The following is a 27,658-nucleotide window of genomic DNA, read 5'->3' as shown; positions in this document are numbered from 1 at the left end:
GGAGGGGGGAGGGGGTGGGTGAGACAGGCAGACAGATGGAGAGAGTGAGAGAGAGAGACATGCAGAGAGACAGAGACAAAGAGATGGGATGGGGCGGGGGGAGGGGGAGGGGGGGGGGGAAGGAGGGGGGGGGGGGGGAAGGGGGGGGGAGGGGGTGGGTGAGACAGGCAGACAGACAGAGTGAGAGAGAGAGACATGCAGAGAGACAGAGACAAAGAGATGGGATGGGGCGGGGGGGGGAGGGGGAGGGAGGGAGGGGGTGGGGGGGGGGGGAAGAGGGGGAGAGAGGGAGGGAGGGAGGGGGTGGGTGAGACAGGCAGACAGACAAAGTGAGAGAGAGAGACATGCAGAGAGACAGAGACAAAGAGATGGGATGGGGCGGGGGGAGGGAGGGAGGGGGTGGGTGAGACAGGCAGACAGACATAGTGAGAGAGAGAGACATGCAGAGAGACAGAGACAAAGAGATGGGATGGGGCGGGGGGAGGGAGGGGGGTGGGTGAGACAGGCAGACAGATAGAGAGGTTGATACCGTGACGAACAACGGGGACTGAATTAGACGTTCAGCTCAAGGTGATCGAAAAAAACAACTACAACCACAAACACCAACAACGTTTAACCGAAAGTATTTTAACAGGAGGTCCGTGTTCAAAATGCAAATATACTTATCGCAGAACATCATAGGGAGTGACATGAAAGAACATCTATTTCTTAGTTAATAGGCTCGCGAGAATCTCTTACTCGTCCGTTTATCTTTCTTTACCGACACAGAAGAGATTTCATTACAACATGTGCAAAATGGTCATTCTCGACTACAAACAATAAGCATCACACCAGCACAAACGTTGCCCGGATCTTGGGTCAGAGAGAAAGAGACAGAGATGGTGCAGAGAGAGAGAGAGAGAGAGAGAGAGAGAGAGAGAGAGAGAGGCCGGAGAGGATGGTGGTGGAGGTATACATTGTCTCTTTCTTTGGAACGGTGAATGGAGTTGATACAAACTCAGATTTCCAAAAGTCTGTTCAGTCTTAAAATTATTTGTCTAATGCTTTTCCGAGGCTGCGGCGGTCTGTGAGTCATCGCGCTTTCCTGCAATTCCGATACTTCCCCAGCGCTTTTCTTCTGCGTTGTCTTCGCTACTTGTGTCTGCCGCTCGTTTACCATTCAAACCCAGGGTGCCCCATTTCTTACCAATGCCCAAAGAGCCCCACCTTTTAGCTTCCGTATTTTCAGTGCTGCCTGCATTTCTTTCTGCGTCGCCCGCCGCGTCGTCTGATTTTTCTCTTTTCTCAAGGGACAGACTCCCCCATCGCTTATCTTCTGTGCTGTCTTCACTCCCACTCTCCTCCGCTCTTTTGCCATTTAAACCCAACGAACCCCATTTTTTGCCGATGCCCAAAGAACCCCACTTTTTGCCAATGCCCAAAGAACCCCACTTTTTGCCAATGCCCAAAGAACCCCACTTTTTGCCAATGCCCAGGGAACCCCATCTCTTGTCCTCTGCAATATCACTGCTGTCTGTGCTATCTAATTCGCTAGTCTCAGATTCTGATCCGTCTCTTTTTCCCAGGGACAGACTCCCCCATCGCTTTTCTTGCACGTCTCCTGTGTCTGCATCTCTTTTACCATTTAAACCCAAGGAACCCCATTTCTTGCCAATGCCCAGGGAACCCCACTTCTTTCCAATGCCCAAGGAACCCCATTTCTTGCCAATGCCCAAAGAACCCCACTTCTTGCCAATGCCCAAAGAACCCCACTTCTTGCCAATGCCCAAAGAACCCCACTTCTTGCCAATGCCCAAAGAACCCCACTTCTTGCCAATGCCCAATGAGCCCCATCTCTTGTCTTCTGCGCTCTCCAGGCTGTCCTCACCCAAATCGTCATCGTCAGTCTTTTGTGATTCTTCCCCCCTCTTCTTCCCCAAGGAAAGACTTCCCCATCGTTTTTCTTCAGACACGTCATCGGAGGTGGGGAGTTCCGCAGAACTAAGCTCGGACTCCGGACTGTTCCATTCCTGGCTCAGCCCGTACGTTCCCAGGCGTTTGATTCTAGCCACCTGTCGAGAGCGGAGATACTTTTTGAACAGCAGCCTTAGGAAGCTGGAGAGGCGAAGCCTTTTATTCACAGACCGCTTTCCCCTGTACGAGCCCAGTCCTTTGAACCCTCCCAGGTTTCCCCAGCGCTTTCCGATGCCCAGAGAACCCCAGCGTTTGTCGGGCGAGGAGACTGACGAATCGTCGATGGGAGCCACTCGCTTGCCCATGCTCAGCGTTCCCCAACGCTTTTGGTACTCGTCGGTTGGTGATGACGTAAAGTCGTCGTCGTCGTCGTAGTATGACGTCGTCTCGTCCTGGCGCTTGCCGATACCGAGGGAGCCCCAGCGTTTTCCGAACCCAAACTGCCCCCAGCGCTTTCGCCAGGCGCCCAGCCCTAGTGACCCCCATCTCTTAGCCATGCTGGGGGAATTCTCAAGGATCCCGTCCTCCTCATCCAGTAAAGCCCCGCGTTTGTCTGCTTCCTCCATCCACTCATCGTCATCCAAGTCGTGTCCATCTTGTTTCCCGATGCCTAAGGTTCCCCAGCGTTTGCCCTGCCTGCCCGAATCGACGTCGTTCTGACGCTTGTAGGCTCCCAAGCGTTTCCAGCCGCCGAGACCGAGGGAGCCCCACCTCTTGCCAATTCCCAGAGACCCCCACCTTTTCCCGTTTCCAATTCCCAGAGACCCCCACCTTTTTCCAATTCCCAGAGAGCCCCATCTTTTTCCATTTCCTATACCGAGCGAACCATATCGTTTCCCTATTCCAAGCGAACCCCATCGTTTCCCTATCCCCAAAGTGCCCCATCTCTTCCCTAAGCTTAGGGAGCCCCTGCGCTTGCCGTTCCGTGTCCTAGGGCTCCAGTGATAGCGTCTCGACAAACGCCCGTAGTTGCTGCGCCCCAGACCCAGGGTGCCCCACCGCTTCTGCGTGTCAATGACGTCATCTTCTGGTGGGAGTATGACGTCAGCTCTGCTCCCAACAACCGAAGCCGGCCGTTTGCCGAGAAAGAGTGTTCCGTAACGCTTTGTCAGCTCCGGGGATTCAACCACGTCATCATCATCATCACTGCCGTCATCAGGGATGACGTCATAGTTGTCTGAATCATCATCAGTGGCGTCATCGATGTCGTTAAAGTAGTCCGAGCCGTCGAAAGCGTTGCGGAGTTTGGTAAGCTCCGCGAAGCAGGTGACGGGATCGAAGACACAGCGCTTGCAGATCAGGATAGCGTCAGGATTTGTGCAGCATTTCTCGAGCGGAAGTGACATGTCCAGCGGCAGTTCGGCGCATGCACTGCACAAATCTGCACGAGTAGGGTCATCAGCGCACATACCGATGCTCTCAGATTCTTCAATGATTTCGGACACCTCATGGGGTTCAAGGGCGGAGTTGGAGTGGACGAGGAGAACGGCCACTACCGCTGAAAGGAGGCAAGAAGTAAAGGGAGTGGAAGTCTTAATCGCCATGTTGAATTCTTATCAGTGGAACACCTGAACGGCGCGTTTTTATTATTTGGTTCTTTGTTCTGTGTCGACGACGAAAACTTCAACTGTTTAATTCGGAGGATCTGCGGCCGCAGCCCACAGGTTTAAAACACAGCTGTGTGAGCAGAAGGCGTGGAACACGTTTCGTTGCCTTAAGTGGAGTATTGTGTTCACAACGGCAGTGTCGAGAGAGGTACACCAACGGTGACGCCGCTTCTTTCCAAACAATTCAGATCCAGTGTATTCACGGCGTACCACTGAGAGCTGAATGTTGCAGAAAGTTGCTTCTACTACGTCGTCCCAGCGCAAAGAGTCGTTGGACGTTGGTCACCAGTGCAGTACCCAAGACAGGATAGTCTTCAGCACGTGCCAGTAGTCCTGAAACACAGGAACAGGGACAGTAAGGATAAGGATAAGATTTCATGTAGACCTGTGAGGTTACCCTCATGAAAATTCGGGCTGCTTTCTGTCTGGGGAAAGCGAGCTGCCATACAGTACGACGCTACCCAAAAAGGCACCGTCCTCGCCTTGTGAAGGATTCTGCTCACCAAAAATCCGAAACAGATACACTACTAACGTTCCAAATCAAGAATAACACAACTTAAAAACCCAACCAAGATTGTTTTGTCATTGCTTTAAAGATATTCTAAGATAAATCACAGTAGGTGCCGCTGCGCATAGACAGACAAACGGACAGACAGACAAACAGACCGACCGACTGACAGACAAACACAGAGAGAGAGAGAGAGAGAGAGAGAGAGAGAGAGAGAGAGAGAGAGAGAGAGAGCTTTGCTATTGTCTGGATGTCATCTATTCCATTTAGTAAGAGAATGTGGTCACAAAGACAGCAAGCAATAGCATATTACTATCAGTAACGACTAAGAAATAGGTGTTACATATGTACGGTCATACACCCCTTTTTTCTTTTCTTTTGTTTTTACAATATTCGGCTGTATCGAGAGCGCGCCGCCGCCACGTGTAAACAAAGCGTTGTCGCCAACATCACGGTAAGTGTCCCCCATTCAAAGCAAAATGTGTCTCTTTGAAACCACGTACAGCTTAAATGTATGGTTGTGGGAATGAGTAAGGTTTGTATCAAGTACATGTGTAGTTTTCAACGATTAATATACACGTAAACGAACGTACGAACCGATTTAGATCTGTCCCCACTCAAACAATTATGTTCATTGATGTGTCTTGCGTTGATATGTGAAATATCACCATTCAAAGCGGTCTGTATTGTGCAAACATTGAAAACGAAATGAAGAAGTCAAAACGGTGTGGTACCACACCGCCGCCGCAAGGTCTGGTTCGGAATAAAATTGCCTCCGCGCGTTGGAAACGATACAGGATCAACACATCCAAGCCAACGATCGCGTGACGTTACGGCGGAGCACGCTCGGTACAGCCTTGAATATAGTCAATATACGGGGTGAAAAAGGAAGACTTGTCGCGAACAATACAATTATTGACTAATAATTACATCAAGAAACGACATCGACTGATCAGCTAACTCGGTTGTGATCACTCTCCGGGTTGTGAAGCTGGCGGTAAAATGCTGCATTGTTGAAGGACCAGGCATCCATTCATAACCATCGTTTTCATATCAGCATGCAAATGAGCCATGACGTGCCCAGAGACAGCGCCCTGCGGTGGTGATAAGGCCTAAAAAAAAAATAGGTGTGGTTACGGTAACCCGACCTACCCTATTTTTAGGGGCCGACCCTATAACTTTTTATTACATTTGTCAAAACAAAAAAAACAAAAAAAACAAAAAAAAACCAGTGCAGAAAACGCAATGAAAGCGACAGCGCTCGAGTCGCACACTTATTTCCCTGTCGAGTAGGTTTAATTTGTACACATTAGAAAAAAAAGTTAAAAAAAAAAAGTGATTGCCTACCTTCCTACCCTATTTTGTTTTGGCTATGTTACCTTAACCACACCTATTTTTTTGTGTGGCCTAATCAAGATCCTGTGGACATACGAGTAAGCTCCCTTCGATCCTGGTTTCCGTTTCCGTCAGTGGGTGATAGGGCCTACCCCGATCCTGTCTCGTAAGGAGGACTCGCAATGATACCATGCAGGTCATGAGCAACATTTAAGGTAAAGGTCAAATGGATTGATCAAACAATTGTTTGTACCTCGTGGCTAATCGCAAGGCAAAAAGGCTTTGCTTCTGAAAACGGTTGTCAATGCTTTTAATCTTCTTCGGCAAATTTGCCCCAAAAGCCATGACGAGTCTGAGTTTTAAATGTCAAGTTTTCTTAATCCTTTGACCCCGTTTGAGGCATGGAGGATAACTTCTGATATATAACAAAGAAAAGAAAAAGAAGAATGTTTGATCATAGCTACAAACTACATTTTGTAAATGTAACCACAACTTCAAATAGCAAATAATAATTATACAACCATCCCAAATTTGATAAATTTGGCCAATTTTATTGAAGTTTTACATTTTTGCTTCCCGACATTCAATGACAAAGCGAAAACATAGATATAGAGTGTTCTGAGAAATACTTTTTCTGGGATGTGTTTAAATCTGATACGCAATCCTTGGTTTCGCTTTTAACCCGCCGTGGAAAAAAATTTGTCGATTTCAATTCGGCGTTTTCCTACTGCAGAGCCCAAAACACATCCCTGTGCTTTTATTATTGTTGTTGGTGGAGGTTTGGGTGTCGTCATTGTCAGTTGTCATAAATTGCGCAAATTGAGTCTTTTCTCCCCACCCAGTTGTTCCCGCATTGATCGGATCACTGATTCTCTCGTAAGCCTGATATTCATTTGGTGACGTCGATTTCGCGATGTCTACTTCACAAAGCTTGCTGTACTGCGAAGCTTTTGCACTGAATTTTCGATAATAAAAACCCCACCTTTAAGGAAGACATTACAGACAAGAAGCTTGCTTAGCTAGTAAGTTGCGTGAGTTGTCCTACTTTGCACTCATCCCTTCGTCAGACCTTGGAACCCCTGTTTTGCACTTGGAGTATTCTCAAGCAGAATAATGGTGTATTTTCAGAAAAAGTGAGCATTTGAACATCCATGATTCAAATATGTTTCACACGCGTCCGTTGCACCGTTAATAAAGTTTACCAAAACGTTTAAAATAAAACTGTGATCATGTGTCAAATAATATGGATCGGCTTCGGGATCAGCTTGTAAAGAAAAGTAGTCCAGGACATTTTCTCGTCGTATTTTTTCCCACGGATCGTACTGCTCGTATTCTAGATAATCATGCGTACAAAATAAGGTAAAATCGTATTGGTTCCCAGCTCTGCTTCCTTCTTTTTATTGGCCAGAAATCGTGCGAGCTGCGTCCCTTGGATGTTAGAGAAGAGTAACTTTCATTGTAACGTCTTCAAAATCGAGTGTTGTCAACATTATTCTAGGGTCGGGAGGAAATACCTGAAAGAAGAATCTGAAACATTCATTTTTTCTTGGCTTTAAAAAAAAAATCAAGCAGTACTATTACAGTACTAGGCACCAATGTCTTTTTCTCAGATAGATATTGTGACCGTATCCATCTATCTATAAATTAGTCTTCAAAGTGGCAACTTATGCGCAGCGTAGATTCTTAATTAACATTTATAATTTAAAAGTAAAATAAAAAGGAAAATTCAAACAAGGTACCGAACGTGCGCGATCAAATGCCCACAAATCATGCACCACGGCCATGCAGCTCACAGGCTTTTCAAGTCAAAGAATAATTCCCCCCCTGAGATCCAACAAAGCTCCTTTGCCCTGTAAAGGAGTCGATCGTTTGGACATGGGCTTTCTGAAAGGCTGTGTGCGCGCCCGGTGTCAGCGAACGAGTGGAAGTTTGGCTTTTTCTGCCAATTGTACACCAATGAAATCCACATTCATTCCGCGCGGGAAATTGGAGAACCATGTCACCGCCTCGTGCAGGAAGTTACGCCGCGCTTGCAATTAGTTCCGCGCCCACGTGGGTCTCTCCTGCAGTCGATAGCGCGCGCAAATCACCCATATTACTCCACTCTAGGAAAAGAAAAGGGGAAAAAGGTCACTATAGCTGCTTTGGTTCAGTGGCAGCTATTTCGTCGCTGCTTTCTATAGCAGCTATTTAGCCCCGCTTTGATTGGTGGAGGTATTCCTCGTTGGGTAACCTCCCCGTATCCTTTATTGTTTTAGCTTTTGTGAAATGACCGCTAGGGGCAAAATGGTCGCCGTTATTTTGTCTTTCCGGTGGCGGCGTTCAGTCTCTCATGGTCCCCGCGCGTTTATTGATACAGCTCAAAGCCATGTGCAGAGGAAAACGCCCGTGGTTTTCTGTTGATACACTTCGCCGATGACCAAGCTAGTGTCGCTGCTAATTAGATCTAATGATTTTCGTTTTGGCAACCACGCCTGTCCTGATATTGTCATTGCCAGTTATCGCCTTCGTTGGGGATAGTCTGGGCCGTGGAGGTCTTATACAAGAGTTGCCAAGTTTTGACTATTCTGAATTTTTTTGGATTTTGTAATTGGTACCTTACCTTTTTTTTTTTTTTTTTGGGGGGGGGGGTCGATTTTTGGGGTACCTTTATTTCTTCTGTAAAAGAAATTTCTTATCCCAAAAGTGTTCCAGATAGCCTTAAATGGCATAGAAAGTCTGAATGAAATGACACCGGAAGGAATGCTTTAGTTGGGGTACGACAGTTGTCGCAATATTTCTTTTGGCACAGTTTATTATTGCTTCATACCTTCCTTGAAGTCTTGTACGACAACTAATGCAAATGCTAACATATAATGCACAAGTTTCAGAAGACAAAAATCCAGAAGTGTGCCAATTGTATTGCAAGATTTATTCCCCATTTCATTTCATTAACTGTCATCATCCCAATGCTGAGAAATTCGGGTCGCTTCCTCCCAGTGGAAATTAAGCAGCAACAGGAGTCGCGCTACCCAGGTGTGTGGTGTTTAGGTGTTACCAGCCACCTGCACTTATTGCAGCGGAATGACCGAGGTCTTTTACGTGCAACCGTGGTGACACGGGAGTGGGACATGGATACCGTCTCTGAGTCTGCACATAAAAGTTGACCCGTGTTCTTTCCGCCGGCCGGGATTCGAACCTGCGACCACATGTCCAGCGCTCTTCCAGCTGAGCTACCCGGCCCCCAGGCTATTCTTCTCATTAAAAGACGAAGAAGGGGAGGCAATCGTCGTAGGAGATAAGACCTCTGTTATAACAGCACCTATAATGAGGGACATTTGGTGATGTTATGGTTTAGTAGGAAGAAGGAAAAGAAATTAAATAAAAGAGGCCAGTTTATATAAGGATGGAGGGGTTATAATCGAAGTGGTGATAGGGGAGGGGGGGGGGTAGCCTCCCATTGGCTTGGCCTCAACATCGGACGATTTTTTCTCTTTCCTCTGCATCCTCTGGAGAGAGGACATCATTGCAGGGCAACTAGGGCAAAGACTCTGCGCAGGGAAGTCATTTCCTCTTAATTGAAGCAGTTCACGGGTCTGTGACGTTTTTCCTCCTTTCTGTCTCTCTGTGTGTTACGGTGGAACCCCCCTCCTCTTCCCCCGGCCCCTCTCTCCCCCCCTCTTCCCCCCTATCCCCCCCAACACACTCCCTTTTCAGACCTTCCAAAAATGTGAGAAAATCAGCTTTTGTGAAAGAGAGTCTTAGAATAGAGGCACATTTACAGAAGTTATGAATTACAGGAGCTCTGAGCAAACCGAGGTCTTACAATTTTTTTTCTTAAATCGGGGTATCTTAAAAAGAAGGTTTTATATTACTCATCTGCTACTGCTTCGTTTTCCCCCGTTTGTGAGTTGGTTTTAGTTTCGCTCCTTTTTCCCCCTCGCCTCCTCAGTATTTTTTTTCTGACTTTTTGGTTTTAATTCTACGCGGGATAGGCATTAACAATGGGAAGAATCAGGCGTTATCCAAGAACTTTTGTTGTGGTTGATGTGTTAATGCTCCCGCCACCACCGTTAATTACTGTCGATGGAAGTTGCTCAGTCATTAAAGGAGTAAAAAGTGGAAAGGAGGGGAGGGTGATCAAAGTGTGTGTTCTCATCACTGACGTTCATTACTGTCGATGCAAGTTGCTCGGCTGTAATTAGCAGAGCAAAAAGACGAAAGGATACTTTCTTTTTCTTCTTCATTCTCTTGTGATGACATTGACTTTTTGGGTTCAACAGTGCGCTGGCCGATCTGCAGGTTCTAGACTATGAGTCAGCTTCACACCGCTTTCGTTGAGTAGGCATGCTGGGTATTTTCGTGTTTCCAAAACCCACCGAACTCTGACATGGATTACAGGATCTTTTCTGTGCGCACTTGGTCTTGTGCTTTCGTGTACACACGAAGGGGGTTAAGTCACTAGCAGGTCTGCACATAAGTTGACCTGGGAGATAAAAAAAAACTCCACTTTTAACCCACCAGGCGGCAGCGACTGGGATTCGAACTCACGACCTCCCGATTAGGAGGCCGACGTCTTACCACCACGCCACTGCGCCCGTCTGATTGTATGACAGTATTGTATGATACCTGGGAATCCCGCTGCAAGTCCCGACCCCCCTTCAGTGCCCGGCTAAACAGAGTCTCGGGAATCCTAATGTAATCTCTCTCTCTCTCTCTCTCTCTCTCTCTCTCTCTCTCTCTCTCTCTCTCTCTCTCTCTCTCTCTCTCTCTCTCTCTCTCTCTCTCTATTTCACCTCCCCCTCCCCTTAAGCCTCCCCTCCCCCGGTCTGAATACTTGTCCTCAAATATTTGTTCTTGATTTGTTTAATCACCGATTATTATCCTTTACGCATTCTTCTGGTTAGATGTGTCTGTGTGTTTACTTTATTTTCTTTGGTGTTTTCTCACCTCCTTATCGTCTTTTCTTTTTTCTCCTAAATTTGGTAAATATTTTGAGTAACATTTACGGATTGTTTTTATTTACTGTGTAAGGGCTTGTCTGCCATGTTCTTATTGTAAATGTGTTTGAAGACACCACCATAAGCCGTTGGCTTGTTGATGTCTTCAGCCTATGTGGATGCCCATTTCCTGAACATGTAAATATGAATAAACATTGTTTAAACCAATAGAATATGAATTATCTCTATGTGTGTGTAAGAACTGTAAGCCCTTGGTGTTAACTTGATTTTGTAATTTAACATAAGTAGTGAGTGCATTTTGTAGAGTTTATTTGGGTCTTTATTGTACTGTATTGTATTGTATTGAATTGTATTGTATTGTATTGTACTGTATTGTGTTGTGTTGTGTTGTGTTTGTGGTTGTGTTGTGTTGTGGTTGTGTTGTGTTGTGGTGTGGTTTGGTGTGGTGTGGTGTGGTGTGGTGTGGTGTGGTGTTGTGTTGTGTTGTGTTGTGTTGCGTTGCGTTGCGTTAGGATGTCTTGTGTTGTCTTGTGTTGTCTTGTGTTGTATTGTATTGTATTGTATTGTATTGTATTGTGTTGTGTTGTGTTGTGTTGTTCAGTTGTGTTCCGTTGCGTTGCATTGCGCTGCGTTGCCTTGCGTTGGGATGTCTTGTGTTGTCTTGTGTTTTCTTGTATTGTATTGAATTGTATTGTATTGTATTGCTTCTAGGAGTTTCCTCGAAGGGGTTTGTGCTTTAGAACGTGTGTTTCTACATTCTGGAAAACGGTTAATGGAGGCAAAAGCTCTATCAGCTGACAATTTCAGCCCTAAAATATCACGTTTGTTTTCATAGATGTCGGCTGGAGAATTCAAGTAACACCCCCTTCAGCATTTTGATACTGTGTCCATTATTCCTACTGAAACGCTAAAGCAAATTGAAAACAAAAATCTGCCAATATGTTTGCTGGTGTCTGTGCCACAATGAAAAGCGAAAGAACGCAACAGAATTCTCCCACGTGTTATTAACTATTGTTGGAGGGCTATTGCGTCTGCTCTTTGTTGTTCGTATAGACCAGTCGTAAGCTATGGATTTTCTGTCGGATTTGTAGAAAAAAGGTCCACCGAACCGTAAGGTCTGTAGTACGGTGACAATGACTTTTCCACCAGGGGGCATTTTGCAACTGATTACATCTTCGACAGCCATTGGGGAATAACGTGAACTCCTCTATTGAAAGAGTGTGCTCATGACAGGAACAGAACGGTTTATGATGGATGGCTAATCGATGCATGCAAAGCGGTCCGGAGTTGGTTTGATACCGTTTGAGACAGACAGACAGACAGACAGACAGACAGATTGTGTCAGAGAGGGAGAGAGACAGGGAGTGTGCTAAATTTCACTCTATCTTGAGCATAGATATTTTCAGTCTTCTCTGGATCGGTACGGTGCGCAGTGAGCGTCGATATCTTGTACCTTCAAACATCAGACAGACATTTCTATGTAATTTTGCCTCCACTTAGTGCCGTCCTCCCCTACCACTCCCCCCCCCCCCCCCCGCGCCCCACCCACCCCAACTTTCCACTGCATCCCACATCCAGCAAATTACGTCCTTTGAAATAAATCATGCCGCCGTACGTGTAAAGTACTTGTAACAGAAGAGGTCAAGCAGATGGGTAGTTGACCTACTGGTGTGTTTCCAACTGGGGTCATCATTCACTCTTCAACCAGGACGTCTGCAGGCGTCTCTGAGTCATCGTATAGAAAAAGTTGGTTCGTGTCTGTTCCAGCTTGATTTAGTGTATCATCACATTCATGTCCCTAATAAGCAATAGTTAGGCCAAAAATATATGTTGGTTTAGGGTATCCCGACCGACCCTATTTTTTCCCGCCGACCCTCAAACTTTTTTTTCATTTCTAAAAAAAAAATCAACTTTTGGCACATTTTGCGAACCATACCGAGATTAAGGGAAGTAAGCTCCTTTAAAGCCATATGTACTCGATGACTATACACGCTAATTGCTTTACCAACAGCTGGAGACAGACTAAAATAAGTTCCCTGCAAAATATTGTGGTCTAGGACCCCTTAAATGTTGAGATATTTGAATTTTTATTTTGATCTAGATGGTCCTATTTATAGATTTGGCAACACATGCAACGTTGATGCAAGGGAGCTAACACCGCGGCTTTGTTGACATCCTCACTTTTTCAGAGGCTAGAACAAGCTGTAATGCATGTATTATGGTCCGCGCATGGTGACATATCGTCATTATATGGTCTTATGGTGCGTTTGACATCGATTGTGGGCAAACTACACTTTGTAAACACGGGAGTGCGTTAGTATGCCTTTAAACTCGACTAAATTCAACCGTGGAGTAAGACTGACCTATTAATTGTATAACTGACCCATTGAATCTATGATGAACCGGTCAAAAGACCTGCTGGCTATATTAGTATTTTATGATGTTGGTCTGGCTGATTCCTTCTTCTTCTGCGTTCGTGGGCTGAAACTCCCACGTACACTCGTGTTTTTTGCACGAGTGGAATTTTACGTGTATGACCGTTTTTTACCCCGCCATTTAGGCAGCCATACGCCGTTTTCGGAGGAAGCATGCTGGGTATTTTCGTGTTTCTATAACCCACCGAACTCTGACATGGATTACAGGATCTTTTTTGTGCGCACTTGGTCTTGTGCTTGCGTGTACACACGGGGGGGTGTTCGGACACAGAGGAGAGTCTGCACACAAAGTTGACTCTGAGAAATAAATCTCTCGCCGAACGTGGGGACGAACTCACGCTGACAGCGGCCAACTGGATACAAATCCAGCGCGCTACCGACTGAGCTACATCCCCGCCCTTCCTGGCTGATTCCAAGATGATACGAAGTTTTACCGAACAGAAATTACTTTGAAATCTGATGTTTGATTTTGACGATGTTCCTAAAACGAAGAAGAACAGTTATTTCGACGCGGCAAAAGTCCATCTCCAAAAATAACAGGATTATTCCAAAAATGTACGACTGTGCTGCAGCCGCATCAAGAAAATCACGTAGGTCTATCTACCCAAATCTCTACACATTGTGCTTGAGCTTTTAGGTTTTCATGCTTCGGAATAGACAATTGTACGTGGTTGATGGGTAGACTAGACTAGACACCTGTTTTCAAAAGATGAGATCGGAGACGGTTGCGGAGGGTGGATGGTTGAGCAGAGGAAGGAGAATAGAGGGGGGGGGGGATGGTGGGGCCCAGGATGAGGGTATAGTATAGATCCAGTCAAACAGGAAGAAGAGTACATGATGAAGGCAGCCGCAGAACAAAGCCACCCCCGCCCCCCCCCCCCCCAAGAAAAAAAAGAAGCAACAAATTGCGGCCAGCAGAGAAGAAGCCTGTCATCCGAGGCCACCAGCACGTGCAGCAGAATAAAAAAAAAGCAATGTCAATTAGCACAGACAAGGGAGATGACCGGCGCCTCCTGGGCTGCACGAGTGATAGGCCTTGAGGCGTCATGGCGTTCGCACACTCGTACCGACAGGTTCGTTAGTGCGGACATGATGTTCCGGAGTATAACCTTGTTAAGCCTTATACCCAGATTTACGAGTCCAGTTCATGTTCCCTATTTGTTCGTGTACTGGAATATAAATTTATCAAGCTTGATACCACATATTAACTGCAAGTCATTTTCTCGCCCTGTTGTTTTGTGCATTGACATTTCCCCGCCGGTGTAACACGAGAAAATTACTCCCACGAGATTTTTACTCCGGAGTAAACATTTCGTACGAAAAAGTTACTCCCTTTACGAAAAAAGCACTCCCCCATTGCACGAGAAAATTACTCCCCAAGACAGGTGAGTTCCGAGTAAACATTTCGTACAAAATTTTACTCCCCTGACGAATAAATAACGAATAAATTACTTCACCTCAACACGAGCAATTTAACTTCCCATGCCAGGTGTACGATATTTTTACTCCCTTGTCCCCTGTTAGTTCTTGGTGGTGGAAGGGGTGGAAGGAGGGTAGCGCGACATTCGTGTGCGCGAGATCACTTATTGGCATTATCCCTTCGCCCGCATCCCATTTTTGCGTACGAGATTTTTACTGGAAGTAAAAAAAATGGGGAGTAAAAATTTCGTGTAGGGAGTAATTTTTTCGTGCCTTGGGGAGTTCTTTTCTCGTACGAAAAGTGTACTCGGAGTAAGAATTTCGTACGAAATATTTACTCCGGAGTAAATTTTTCGTGGAGTAAAAATTTCGTGTTACAGCGGCAACAGTCGGTGACTACCAGTCGTGTCCAGCGTCTTAGTTCATGGGCTGAAACTCCCACGTTCTCTCGTGTTTTTGCACGAGTGGATTTTTACATGTATGACCGTTTTTACCCTGCCATTCAGGCAGCCACACGCCGATTCCGGGGGAGACTGTGATGATCTCGACGAAGAAATTACCAGACGATTTCTATAGGATACTAAATGTATATACGAATTTTGTCATCGACACATTACAGTAAACAATAAAACTGGAAGAAAACTTCAAATTATCAATGTACGGGATAGTCTTGACGAAGGCATTACCAGACGATTTCTATAGGATAAAATATAAGAAAGTTGTAATGGACAAATTACAGTGAATAATAAAACTGGAAGAAAACTTTAAATTATCAATGTACGGGGTGGTCTTGACGAAGGCATTACCAGACGATTTCTATAGGATACTCTATTATGTATATAAGAATGTTGTCATCGACAAACTACACTGAATAATAAAACTGGAAAAAACCCTTCAAATTGTAAACATGGGCGGGGATGTAGCTCAGTTGGTAGCGCGCTGGATTTGTATTCAGTTGGCCGCTGTCAGCGTGAGTTCGATCCCAGGTTCGGCGGAAATTTATTTCAGAGTCAACTTTGTGTGCAGACTCTCTTCGGTGTCCGAACCCTCCCCCCGTGTACACTACATTGGGTGTGCACGTTAAAGATCCCACGATTGACAAAAGGGTCTTTCCTGGCAAAATTGCTTAGGCACAGTTAATAATTGTCTACCTATACCCGTGTGACTTGGAATAATAGGCCGTGAAAGGTAAATATGCGCCGACATGGCTGCAATCTACTGGCCGTATAAAATTTCATCTCACACGGCATCACTGCAGAGCGCCTAGAACTGTACCCACGGAATATGCGCGATATAAGCGTCATTGATTGATTGATTGATTAAACATGATAATCTTGACGAAGAAATTACCAGACGATCTCTAGTATACCATATACGAATTTTGTCATTCTCAAATTATAGTGATTAATAAAACCGAAAACAATGTCTGCGATAATTCAATGGACAGAGGTTGTAGATTTGCGACCGTGCATATAAATACATTTGCCTCCTGGTGACGATTCCCTGACGTCTTTTCATAAAAAAGAAAAAGAAGGATGAGAAAACAAGGAAGGAACAATAAAGATGAAAACCGACCAAAACTGTATGTAGACTCGGGCTACTTAGCCCATTAAGTTGAGTCACAAGTGAATGAAATAATAGACTTCTGGTTTAGTTCAGGGCGACTGAATTTTTTTTTTGTTGTATGCGAAGTGTCATACAAAAATAATGACAAACAAACAAACAAACAAACAAACAAACAAACAAACAAACAGATAACAAACAAACAAACAAACAAACAAACAAACACACAGACAAACAAACAAACAAACATAAAAAGGGTTTCTTGCTGGGTTATATTGGGCTTTTGTGCCCAGGGCTAAATCACGATTTGGAAACAATCCATTTGTTTCAAACCTTAGAAAGAATTGAGAGGGGAATTTCCCTGCGCTCTGATTCCCAAACAGAAGCCAATATTCGCTGCAAATTGCCCATAAACATGATCTTTTATAACAAGATCAATGTCATTAGGGTTCCTGTGTGCAGCTTGTCGGCTATGAAAGTTTTCATTCGTCACTAATTGTGCTTGCATGCTAAGGTGAAGGAAGACACGCCTGCGCGCTTGTGCGCGCGCGCGCGCGCGCATGTGTGTGTGTGTGTGTGTGTGTGCGTGTGTGTGTGTGTGCGTGTGCGTGCGCGTGCGTGTGTGTGTGTGTTTGTGTGTGTGTGTGCGTGTATGTGAGTGTGTGTGTGTGTGTGTGTGTGTGTGTGTGTGTGTGTGTATGTGTGTGGGTGTGTGTGTGTGTCTGAGTTAATGCTTTGCTGCTGTGTGTGATAGTAAATATAACATATATATTGCTATTTCATATGTTACGTGGATTTCCATTGGTCAATTGGGCAAAACTGAGCTCAGTGCAAAAGTGATATCGACGACATTTCCGTCGATATCAGTTTTGATATCGACGACCTCTTTATTGCTTCCCCACTTCAAAAACAAAAACACCTAAATTTAAAAACAAACAAATATATATGAAAATGTAATTATCCCAGAATTTAGTTGAGCAAGTGACTAAAGACTTTTTGAAAGGAAAGACATTTTAAAATACTGAAAAGTACAAGAAAAGAGTGAACAAAAAGAAATAATAATCAGAGGGAGGGATATGGAACAGCCAAAACTGAGACAAATACTTTTTGTAATTTCTTTACAGTAAATACAAAATGTCCAGAGAATTAGCAATATATCTAACATTGACTGACTGTGTGATGATATCTTCTGAGGGCCCTAAAGGGGGGGTATCATCACGATCACGGGAAGAGAAATTTTAGCTTTCACGATCACAGTTACCTTGATTTTTGTTTTCACGATCACGAACACCAGTGGCAAATCACGGTCACGGTAAAAGTTGCATGTACAGAAAGCACGTCAGTGTCAAAGTAAACACAACCACACAGTAATTCGCTCCTCTTGATCTATTGTTTATTCAACACAAACTGAGAACTGTTGCACTTTTTTATTATTTTTTTTAATTCTCTTTCATACACACATAGAAATACATAATCAGTAACAAGAATGTTGTTTTCATTGTTTTCTCTCTCTCTCCCTCTCTCTCTCTCTCTTTCTCTTTCTCTCTCTCTCTCTCTCTCTCTCTCTCTCTCTCTCTCTCTCTCTCTCTCTCTCTCTCTCTCTCTCTCTCTACACTCATACACATTCAACTCCCACACCCTCACTCACACACATGAATATATACTTGCACAATTTCACATTTCCAGAGCTAAAGCTTGTAAACCCATTTTCTCAAAAACTATTGGGTGGATTGAAATTAAAGGCACAGTAAGCCTCCCGTAAACCATCACAGAGCTCCCCGAGCGTCTAAATACAGTACAAGCATACTTCCATTTGAACGCTCACCGAACGGGAACATCCTGGCTGCTTTCTGTCGAGCGTGAGACATTTTCAAAGAATTTATTTTCGTAGACTTGTTCCGTTAACAACAACGGCGCCTCGTTTTTGCGCTAGACCTAACTTTTAAAATCTAAATAATAAATTGACAGCTTGTTACACAAACATTCTTTAATCATAAAAGAATTCGTTTTTCATCAAGACAAGATCAGAACAATTCGAAGTTGTGAAAGTTTAAAAAAAGAAAAGCCCGGAAGCAGGGTCACGCAAGGGTCGTAGCAGACGACGGCCGGTTTATCAGTGCAAATCGCCGTTCCTCTCAACAGTCAAAAGCCATCGCTAGAGTTCTTGTGAACCACAGCCGTTGTTTCGTGCATAAAAAAAACGTGCTATTGTAGATAAGCTCACGTCGAGTCGCATTCAAATGACTAACTATGACGACTGCATTGTGAAAAGGGAAAACTGGATCACACGGGTTCACGATGGCTCAGGGGTAAGATAAACCACGCAAAAATAAATTCTTTGAAAATTGTTCGCTCTTTACGGAGGGCACCTAGGATGTTCTCAATTGGTGAGTGTTTAAATGAAATGGTGTTTGTACTGTGTGTAAAAGCCTGACCGTATCTGTGATGGTTTACGGGAGGCTTACTCTGCCTTTAAAGTACATGTATGTGTGATGGGTTCTTTATTTTCAACTTTGCCATGCAATTTGAGGTACACCATCGCCTGGTTTCATGGCCTTGAAAAGAAATGGTTTTACCTGAAAGAAGCGCGCAGTGCCAACTAGGGGGGTCCGGGGGCATGCCCCCCCCCCCCGGACATTTTTTCAAAAAACGGTTAAAATCTGTGCAATCTGGTGCATTCTGGGCATCATTTTCAGGGCTGTAATGGTGTTGTTATCTTGTTAAAAATCCCATTTTAGCCTCCCCCCACCACCATTCAACACACCTCCAAACTGGTGAAAACAACCTGTGCGCTGGCTTCATTGAGACCGGCGCCCGGTCGCGTTGCGCGATATTCACATGGATCGTTTTTGCGGAAATTGTTCAACTTCACCGGAATAAATTTGACTTTACCGGATTTTGGAAACGGCTTTATCGGATTTCCGGCAATTACCGGAAAAGTAGCATGCCTGACAAAATCCCCAACAAACATGACTTTGATCGTCTTTGACATGAGGATCAAGTGACCCAAATTACTGGCACGTCTCGGCCCCGCCATTGTTTCTGAATTTAACCCATTGTTGATATTAAAGTTTACAGGCGCTAAAATAAATTAGAATCTATGCCAAGCGTGTCCACGTTGCTGGGATGAAAAACACATTTCTAGTTTCGGTTTTGGCTACACGCAGACTCGATCTCGAACCAGTCGAGGTCACACTGAGCGAGTGACAGCCGGACGTGGCAATGTCGACAATGTCAATGATCTCACTCAAACTCAAAGATCTTGAACAAATTTCAAGATCTTTGCCTACATTCAGAACAGTCATAGAGCAACATAGATCAACATACCTTGATATTTCGTCTTCGGAAAGACCGACCCGTAGCCTGACCTTTCCGCCAAGGAAGGCATTCTCGCCACCTGCTTTGGTCTGGCTTGAATCCACAAAATATAACAGAAGTTCGATGACAGTACCGCTGCACGCCATTTTTGATCTTCGAATTCGAATTTGACTGAATGCACTCAAAACTTTTGCACGAAGCCCTTCCATTGGATGAAGTTTGGCAGACTTTTGCAATTTGCCTTCTGATTGGATCTCTTTTTGTGTGTGATTGGTTCTCTTAAAGGGAAGCAATCGCTGTCAAAATCATATTGTGTTGTTGCTTCCCCTTCAATCGGGATTGGCTCCTTGACGAATAGAGGATCATAGAATGATACAGCTGTGAAAAATGTACGTTGAAAATAAAATGCTTTGCAATAATGCCCATCACGATCACGAAAACAAATGACGATCACGATCACGAGACTTGATTTTTTTGTCATCACGGATCACGGGCAAAGTCCCATCACGATCACAGAAATGGAAATTTCGGCAATCACGGTCACAGAAAGGTCAAAAAACGCCAATCACGATCACGATTTTAAACCCTTTGGGGCCCTCATCTTCTGCTATTGGTCTGTTTCGACAGTGATATCAAAATCTCGACCTCCGGTCTCGATTTTGATATCACTGTCTCAACAGACCATAGCAGAAGATATCATCACACAGTCCGTCAATATTGGGTAGTATTTCAACCCAAAAGACAAGGGATTATATATAGCTCTCTCTCTCTCTCTCTCTCTCTCTCTCTCTCTCTCTCTCTCTCTCTCTCTCTCTCTTCATATATACATTATTTTTACAATAAAGTATTCTTGTGCTGGTACAGGAGTGTTTCTTTCCCTAACAAACAAACAAACAAACAAATTATATGCACAGAAGTGTGTGTCACCAATTGGAATGATGTGCAGCAGTGCCAGAGGTAAATAGCCTGGAGCAATCTATTGTGTTGTACAAGATGGTGTAGGCCTACATGTACACGTGATTGAAAGCACCTTTGACTTCTCCAGTATACCCAACGTACGAAGTATCTAGGAACACCTCCGCGCGGAGGGGTTTTGCGGCCAGCGCACCAAAGAGAAAGAGGGAAATTTGTCTCGGGCTCGCGCGGCAGCAAGCACTATGTCTCACACACACACACACACACACACACACACACACACACTCACACACACACACACACACACACACATACATACACACACACACACACACACACACACACTCACACATGTACATACTACAGATTACACGACTCCCTGTACCAGCTTCGCTCCCTTGATGGAGGCAATCACGAACGTGATCTTATTTACTCTTCTTTCGAGTGCCTTACTCATGAAAAATGTAACGCTTTGCAAAGATTTGTCATTAATTTGTCACTTCACTTGAGAAAGTCCAATCACAGTCATCCCTTTTACTATCTCCGAATGGCACGCAACGTTGAAGACAAACAGGTCTACCCGAAATACGAAACACTGTGCTGGGTTGAGTCTTTCAAAAGTTACTGACCGAACTCTTCAAATCCAGAAATCAACGAGGGAAAAAAAAAAGCTCCAGACTTAACTCAGAAGACAATTAGAGTCATCCTTTTTACATTTAGTCAAGTTTTGACTAAATGTTTTAACATAGAGGGGGAATCGAGACGAGGGTCGTGGTGTATGTGTGTGTGTGTGTGTGTGTCTGTCTGTCTGTCTGTGCGTGTGTGTCTGTCTGTCTGTCTGTGCGTGTGTGTGTGTAGAGCGATTCAGACCAAACTACTGGACCGATCTTTATGAAATTTGACATGGGAGTTCCTGGGAATGATATCCCCGGACTTTTTTTTCTTTTTTTCGATAAATACCTTTGATGACGTCATATCCGGCTTTTTGTAAAACTTGAGGCGGCACTGTCACACCCTCATTTTTCAATCAAATTGATTGAAATTTTTGCCAAGCAATCTTCGACGAAGGCCAGACTTCGGTATTGCATTTCAGCTTGGTGGCTTAAAAATTAATTAATGACTTTGGTCATTAAAAATCTGAAAATTGTAACAAATTTTTTTTTTATAAAACGATCCAAATTTACGTTCATCTTATTTTTCATCATTGTCTGATTCCAAAAACATATAAATATGTTATATTTGGATTAAAAACAAGCTCTGAAAATTAAAAATATAAAAATTATGATCAAAATTAAATTTTCGAAATCAATTTAAAAACACTTTCATTTTATTCCTTGTCGGTTCCTGATTCCAAAAACATCTAGATATGATATGTTTGGATTAAAAACACGCTCAGAAAGTTAAAACAAAGAGAGGTACAGAAAAGCGTGGTATCCTTCTCAGCGCAACTGCTACCCCGCTCTTCTTGTCAATTTCACTGCCTTTGCCACGAGCGGTGGACTGACGATGCTACGAGTATACGGTCTTGCTGAAAAATTGCATTGCGTTCAGTTTCATTCTGTGAGTTCGACAGCTTGACTAAATGTTGTATTTTCGCCTGACGCGCGACTTGTTGCTTTCTCCGAATGGCACGCAACTTTGAAGACAAACAGGTCCACCCCCACATACGAAACACTGTGCTTGGTTGAGTTTTCTTTCAAAACAAAACAAATACTCATTGGACTCTTAAAGTCCATGATCTATGACTAATATCGACTTTCATTCCCTTTAAATAAATAAATAAATAAATAAATAAACAGATGAGCGAAAAAAACAACAAAATATCAATAACTGAGTGAGAAAAAAGTCCTAGCCTAATTCGGTACGGTAAATATAATTATAAAGACATAAATGAGGGGGAAAACGTCCGGCCTAATTAATGAGTAGCGCTCGTTGTTAAAGGGCTTGGTCGTAACCGTGCGCAAACATTTTTGTATTCAAGATCAATGTTTTCATACATTAATAAGGTAAACGAACTCGAGCCTAATTAGACAATAACGCTTACATTTTTATATTCAAAGTCGATTGAATAAATAAATAAATAGTTAGATAAATAAATAAGTTCAAAAACAAATAAACAAAGGAATAAACTACAGCATAATTAGGCAGTGACGCTTTCATTTTTGTACCCAAGGTCCACTGAAGAAAAAGATCGATAAATAGATAATAAATAATTGATGGCAAAAAAGTTCTATTTAATTACGCAGTAGCGCTTTGAGGTGAAAAAGCGTGCAATCTGGTCCGCGCGGAAACACTTTTGCATTCAAGGTCTTCACACGTTCCAAGCGGGGTAATCGTGATTCATTCGAGTGATTTCCCTTGGCGCAAGCTCGCAGGTAGGGCTTACACTGCAGAGCTAACAAATCGGACTCTGATGTACCATGGGAAGGGCCTATGGGGTGGACATTGTGTTGTGCGGGGGGACGGGAGGAGTGGACCTAGTTTCGTGCCGATTTATGACATTTAAAAGCCTTTTTTTCTGGTTTGTGCTTTAAATGTAAACTTGATGTAATGTATTCATGCACGGAGTCCTGATAGATTTTCTGAGGCATTTTGCGTATACATGTGCCATTTTATTGTGTTTCTTTCTTTCTTTCTTTCTTTCTCCTACTCTTCGTGATAATTTTTGTTGTTGGGGGGGGGGGGGGGGGGGGATATTTGACCAAGTTGGAGGAACCTCTCATCGCACGTAAAAGTGTTCACAAGTCTGTGGTGTTGTTTATGATCACGGCTTTAAGCCACGAGTGTGTCTTTTCCTCATTTCAAAGGGCTTTCGTAGGTAACAATGTACATTTTTACTTCGCCCAGCTGAATATTCACATCTGATTAATTATTTACCTAAGCAAATAAATTAATGCCCAAACTAAGCTTCAGAATATTTAGCTAAATTAGCATAATGATTGTGTGCAGTTTTCAAGCCGGAAGTCGGGCGAGATCGAGATGCAGCGGCACTTGCCCCTCCGTTGAGAGGAACTTGAACTTCCCTTGAAAATGAAATGATAGCTTTCGTTTACCCTTTGTCTATTCTTTCTACCAAAATATACCTTGCGTGATAGACATAGACACAGACGACTTTATACTCTCAACAGAGAAATTTGTGATAGGCCGTCTGCAATGTAGAGACGCATGTTGCTGGTCACAATGGAGTCGTTTTTACCAAAGGCACAGTAGCACATGCCAATGGCAGCGGATTTAAGATATACATGATATTGTTTTCCCGGTCAGTGAGCGTTGGTTCTGATCGCTGGAAAGTGTACGTTAATGAAACACTGAAATGTGATATATGATGGGTTTTTACACCCCCGGTATAGGGGTGTGTATAGGATTCGGTCGATGTGTTTGTTTGTTTGTTTGTGTGTTTGTGTTCGCATATAGATCTCAAGAATGAACGGACTGATCGTCACCAAACTTGGTGAACAGGTTCTATACATTCCTGAGACGGTCCTTACAAAAATTGGGACCAGTCAAACACACGGTTAGGGAGTTATTGGTGGATTAAGATTCTACAAGGACTTATAGAGGGACATATTAATGGTCAAAGGGAAATAACCTTCTCAGTTGGTGGCAGTGAGAATGGTAAGGACGGGGGTGTTTTTCCTACCTCGGAGGAATTTCTTGTTTCCTTCTGTTTCTACAGTTTTAGGTTATTGTAGTGTAAATCATCTGCCCAACATCTGCCTTTGTTATTGTTTGTCTCATCAGCTCTTCCCTCTACCATACTCACCCCCATACCACCATCCCCGCCCATCCCGTTCCCCCTTCCCCTCAAGCTGCCGCTTTTGTTAAAGGCACAGGCATTCAGGCCTACACAATGCTATTCACCGCCACATATTTGTTACAGCCTTTCACGTGGAATGTTACAAATCACCAGCGGGGCTGCATTTTGTGCTGAGTCAACATCTTTTCAAATCCAAAAATCCAGATAAGTTTTCGTTATCAATTGTTTGTCTGTGCACTTAAAAGACCGTTGGGTCGATATATTGTGAATGTATTGTTTTGTCAATAACAAACGTTCCAACAACCTACCTTTCTTGTTTTTTGATTTTCAACATCTTTTCAGAATTAATTTAGCATAGTGACACAGGGGCCATTTACGAAATTAATTCAACTAAAAGGTCCCGACATATCTGTACAGGAAGCAGCTAGGCTGTTGACATTTTTCATGTATTTAAGTTGAAGGAAGCTTGCCTTCCATGTAAAAGCCCGGAGAGATTCACGAGAAAGAATGTGCATTTTAAGCTTGCACATTTTTTGACAACAACACGATTGCTTCGTTCTTCTCCCGGCAACATAGCACAACAGGAAGTGTTCGCCTTGAATTTATTCTCGTGAAAAACAGAAATCGAATATAGCTTTCCATCTCATGTTACCAATTACATCGTGACTTCCTGTCCTTCAATTTTCATGTTTCTTGATTTCGATTTTCTATCTTTTCTTATCCTTCCTTTTGGCCTTCCATTTTAATCGGCATAATGTGCAGCTTTTCAATTTCTGAAGGCGTTTTTTTTTCACGAAAAAACAAGGAGTATGAGAAATAAACAGTATATAAGGACGCTGCCAACAAAAAGTTGATGCAGGTAATCAAGGTTAATGTACAACTCCGTTCTTGTTGCGAAACTGATTAAATATGCCAGCCAGCCAGCCAGCGAGCCAGCCAGCGAGCCAGCCAGCCAGACAGACAGACACACACACACACACACACACACACACACACACACACACACACACACACACACACACACGTACCCATGCACGCACGCACACACACACACATACACAAACAAAACAAAAAACACTCACACACACACACACACACACGTACGTACGCACGCACACAAGTACCCACGCATGCACGCACGCACGCACACACATACACACTTTTGCGCGCGCACCATTTCTAGGACATTTGTTCAATAAACAAAACAAACAAAAAGCCAGGCCATCCGCAGCATAACAGACACGAAAAGTGTCAGATACTAAAACTTATTCTAAAAAGTCTAGCCTGGCGGAGAAGTGGCATACTGGACTGCTCAAAACTTTCTGCAAGAATTTTTCGAGAAAAACAACAACAACCCTAGCCACATCCCAGTAGCTGTGACGAGATTCGTGCTAAGCCCGAGCTGTCAGCAACATGTCAAAGAGAAAGTCATTTTTGCCTTGGTCACATTTCTTCTGCACGAAACAGTGAAAACTGCAGCTTTTTGCAACTTTCATTTGCCCCCTACCTTCCCATGCCCCTGCAAACCATTCTTCTCATGATCGCATTTGCCTAGCCATCGTCCTTGATGAATGAAAGAATAAAGGATTAATTAATCCACCATTCAATCTTCATACCAATGATTCAAGCAGGCAAGCAAGAAACCAACCAATCGATCAATCGATCAATCAGCTAATTTTCTATTTCATGCCAGCCATTAAAATATTACCCGTTATTATGAAGTTCGGAATCGATTTGGACACGAAGGGATGTCGTTTGTTTTGCTTCTGTGTAACGCCTTAACGTTTTGGACACACAAACCTTTGTTGTTAGTAAACTTTGAGCGGAGCAGCGTCTTTAATTTAAAGATGCTGCTCCGCTCAGAGCACGGTTGAAGCAAAGATTTGTCTTTTTGTCGCAGATAAGGATATAAACTGCCAAAACATTTACACAACTATGCCGCAAATGACCACACATACATTTAATTCTGCCAGTCAAAGGAAACTGTATGCGGTACCGTTTGGCAGTTTGACAAAATTTCCCGCGATCACGTTCTGGGGCTAAAGGCTATGTGGGGATATGCCAAAATGGAAACAAATACCATGTTTTACCATTTTCTTACGAAATCAAACACAATGTATTGACGTAAATCCGAGATAGAAAGACTTTTATTTTTTAATTGTTAATTTTTTTATAATTTTTTTTTTATATCCTATTTTGAGTTTTAATTAAGTTGACTAGGAATGATATTAACCGGGGTCCTGATTTGGCCTATATGGTCCGCTGGACCCAAAATGTAACAACAATCAAATCAAATCAAATGATATTTAACCATAATGTAGTTATGATTATAAAGGATAAACGAGAGTATGTCCGAGGATGTATGTGAGGGTGCGGTGTGGATATGTGTCGTTTGGGTTACATGTATGTCTGTATTGATGTGTACTCTATGCGTCTATATTTTCTGAGAGTGTGTTTTTATGTGATGTTATTTCGTACACGAGCCAAAAGAAAAAATTCTGTTAGTTGCATTTAGATAATAAAGTTGTATTGAATTGAATTGAATTGAATTGAATTGAATTGAATTCTCTCTTTCGTTTAAACTAATAGACTTCCATGTAGGCTTTTGGAATAATCACGTGTGTGGCTTGATCAAGGCTTACGGTGTCTTGTCCGTACATTGATGAAAATGTATTCGTAAATTTTGTTGTTGCAGTTTTTGTCTCTAAATTTGCAAGGCGGTCTATGAAACTTGGTACAATTTTAAATGTATAGATGCCCGAGGCATGACTGAATGCCTACGGGCTGCCTGCACCTGGAAGTGACAAGCACAGCAACTTTAAGGCAGAGCCGCCGATTGCTTTCCACGTTGGAGGAAAGGTGACACAATTAAAGGACTGCCTCAAATTTTCGAAAATTGTTTCAGAAAAAAATAATAACAAAAACATCCCTGGCACGTCTGCAGCAATAGTTGTAGTTCATAATCTCGTCAGTACAAATGTGGAACTTTCTTTGACGATGTACAATTGCAGTGTGTCAATGCGCTACTACGCGTTCAGCAATATTTGTCGTTAAAAATCTCTTCAGAACAGGTTTGAGCTTTCTGGGGCGATGTACGATTGCAATTCGTCTGTGTACATCTTTCTTTTACTTCCATGTATAGTTATGTAATTTTCTTCTTGTATGAACTATCTTGAAAATCCCAATAGATTCACCAAAGCCTTTATCCGGGACAAGACTGACTATTCTTTCTGTTGGATACGCATTTAAATACAATTTTTTTTAGACTGGTTGCAATTCTGTGTAAAGTGTTACCTTTAAAAAAAATCGTTTTTGGTTTGTTTTGCGAAATAAAATTTGTAATGGACACCAAACTTGGCTCATTTGCGATTTCTGTTTGTGAATCATCTTGTACTTGTTTTGGATAAGCTATAAGTTTAAATGCTCATATACATTTCAACGCAAAAACGACACACCATGAGCAATATTGCGTGTTTTGATGTTGTGCCAAATTAACCATGAAAAAGATTTACTAGTTAAAAAACAACCCACAAAACAACAACTTTTAAATGTTCACAGACTTGACAAATATGTAGCTGAATATTCAACCATTGACGTTTAGAACATGTAAAATTCAATGAAGTTTTCCCAAAAGGAGACAAGATATGTCAAATAAAACTTGCAGAACAAGAGTACATAAATATATACTTTATCATAAAGGTCACGTTTACGTCACACGTGAAACAGAAAAAAACCGTTACTTACTTCTTCGTCACAAAGACCGCTGAAAGAAGCTTCTTCCAGTCCTTTTTCATTTGTCGTCAACTGCCAGCGCCGTCACAAAACTGTCTTCTGCGATGCTACGTACACGCTGTCTGCGCATGCGCACCAGAACTTCACTGCGGAGCTGCTGGTGCGTGGTAGAAGGT

At 43.3% G+C, this 27,658-nt stretch overlaps 1 protein-coding gene across 1 annotated transcript; it reads right to left on the bottom strand.

Moving 5' to 3' along the window:
- Positions 1–423: 423 nt before the first annotated feature.
- Positions 424–27,658, bottom strand: LOC138948845 (uncharacterized). Its single transcript, XM_070320470.1, has 2 exons — positions 27,495–27,658; positions 424–3,893 (listed from the first exon to the last, which is right to left on the bottom strand). The coding sequence occupies exon 2, from the start codon at positions 3,495–3,497 to the stop codon at positions 1,038–1,040; it is 2,460 nt and encodes an 819-aa protein (XP_070176571.1). The 5' UTR covers positions 3,498–3,893; positions 27,495–27,658; the 3' UTR covers positions 424–1,037.

The sequence above is a fragment of the Littorina saxatilis genome, linkage group LG15 (genome assembly GCF_037325665.1).
Source record: "Littorina saxatilis isolate snail1 linkage group LG15, US_GU_Lsax_2.0, whole genome shotgun sequence".
Taxonomy (NCBI): domain Eukaryota; kingdom Metazoa; phylum Mollusca; class Gastropoda; order Littorinimorpha; family Littorinidae; genus Littorina; species Littorina saxatilis.
The sequence above is the reverse complement of the archived record's forward strand: the minus strand, read 5'-3'. Positions and strand labels throughout refer to the sequence as shown.

Excerpts from the sequence above, each read along its gene's own strand:
- LOC138948845 (XM_070320470.1), bottom strand. The coding sequence starts at position 3,497 with ATGGCGATTAAGACTTCCACTCCCTTTACTTCTTGCCTCCTTTCAGCG.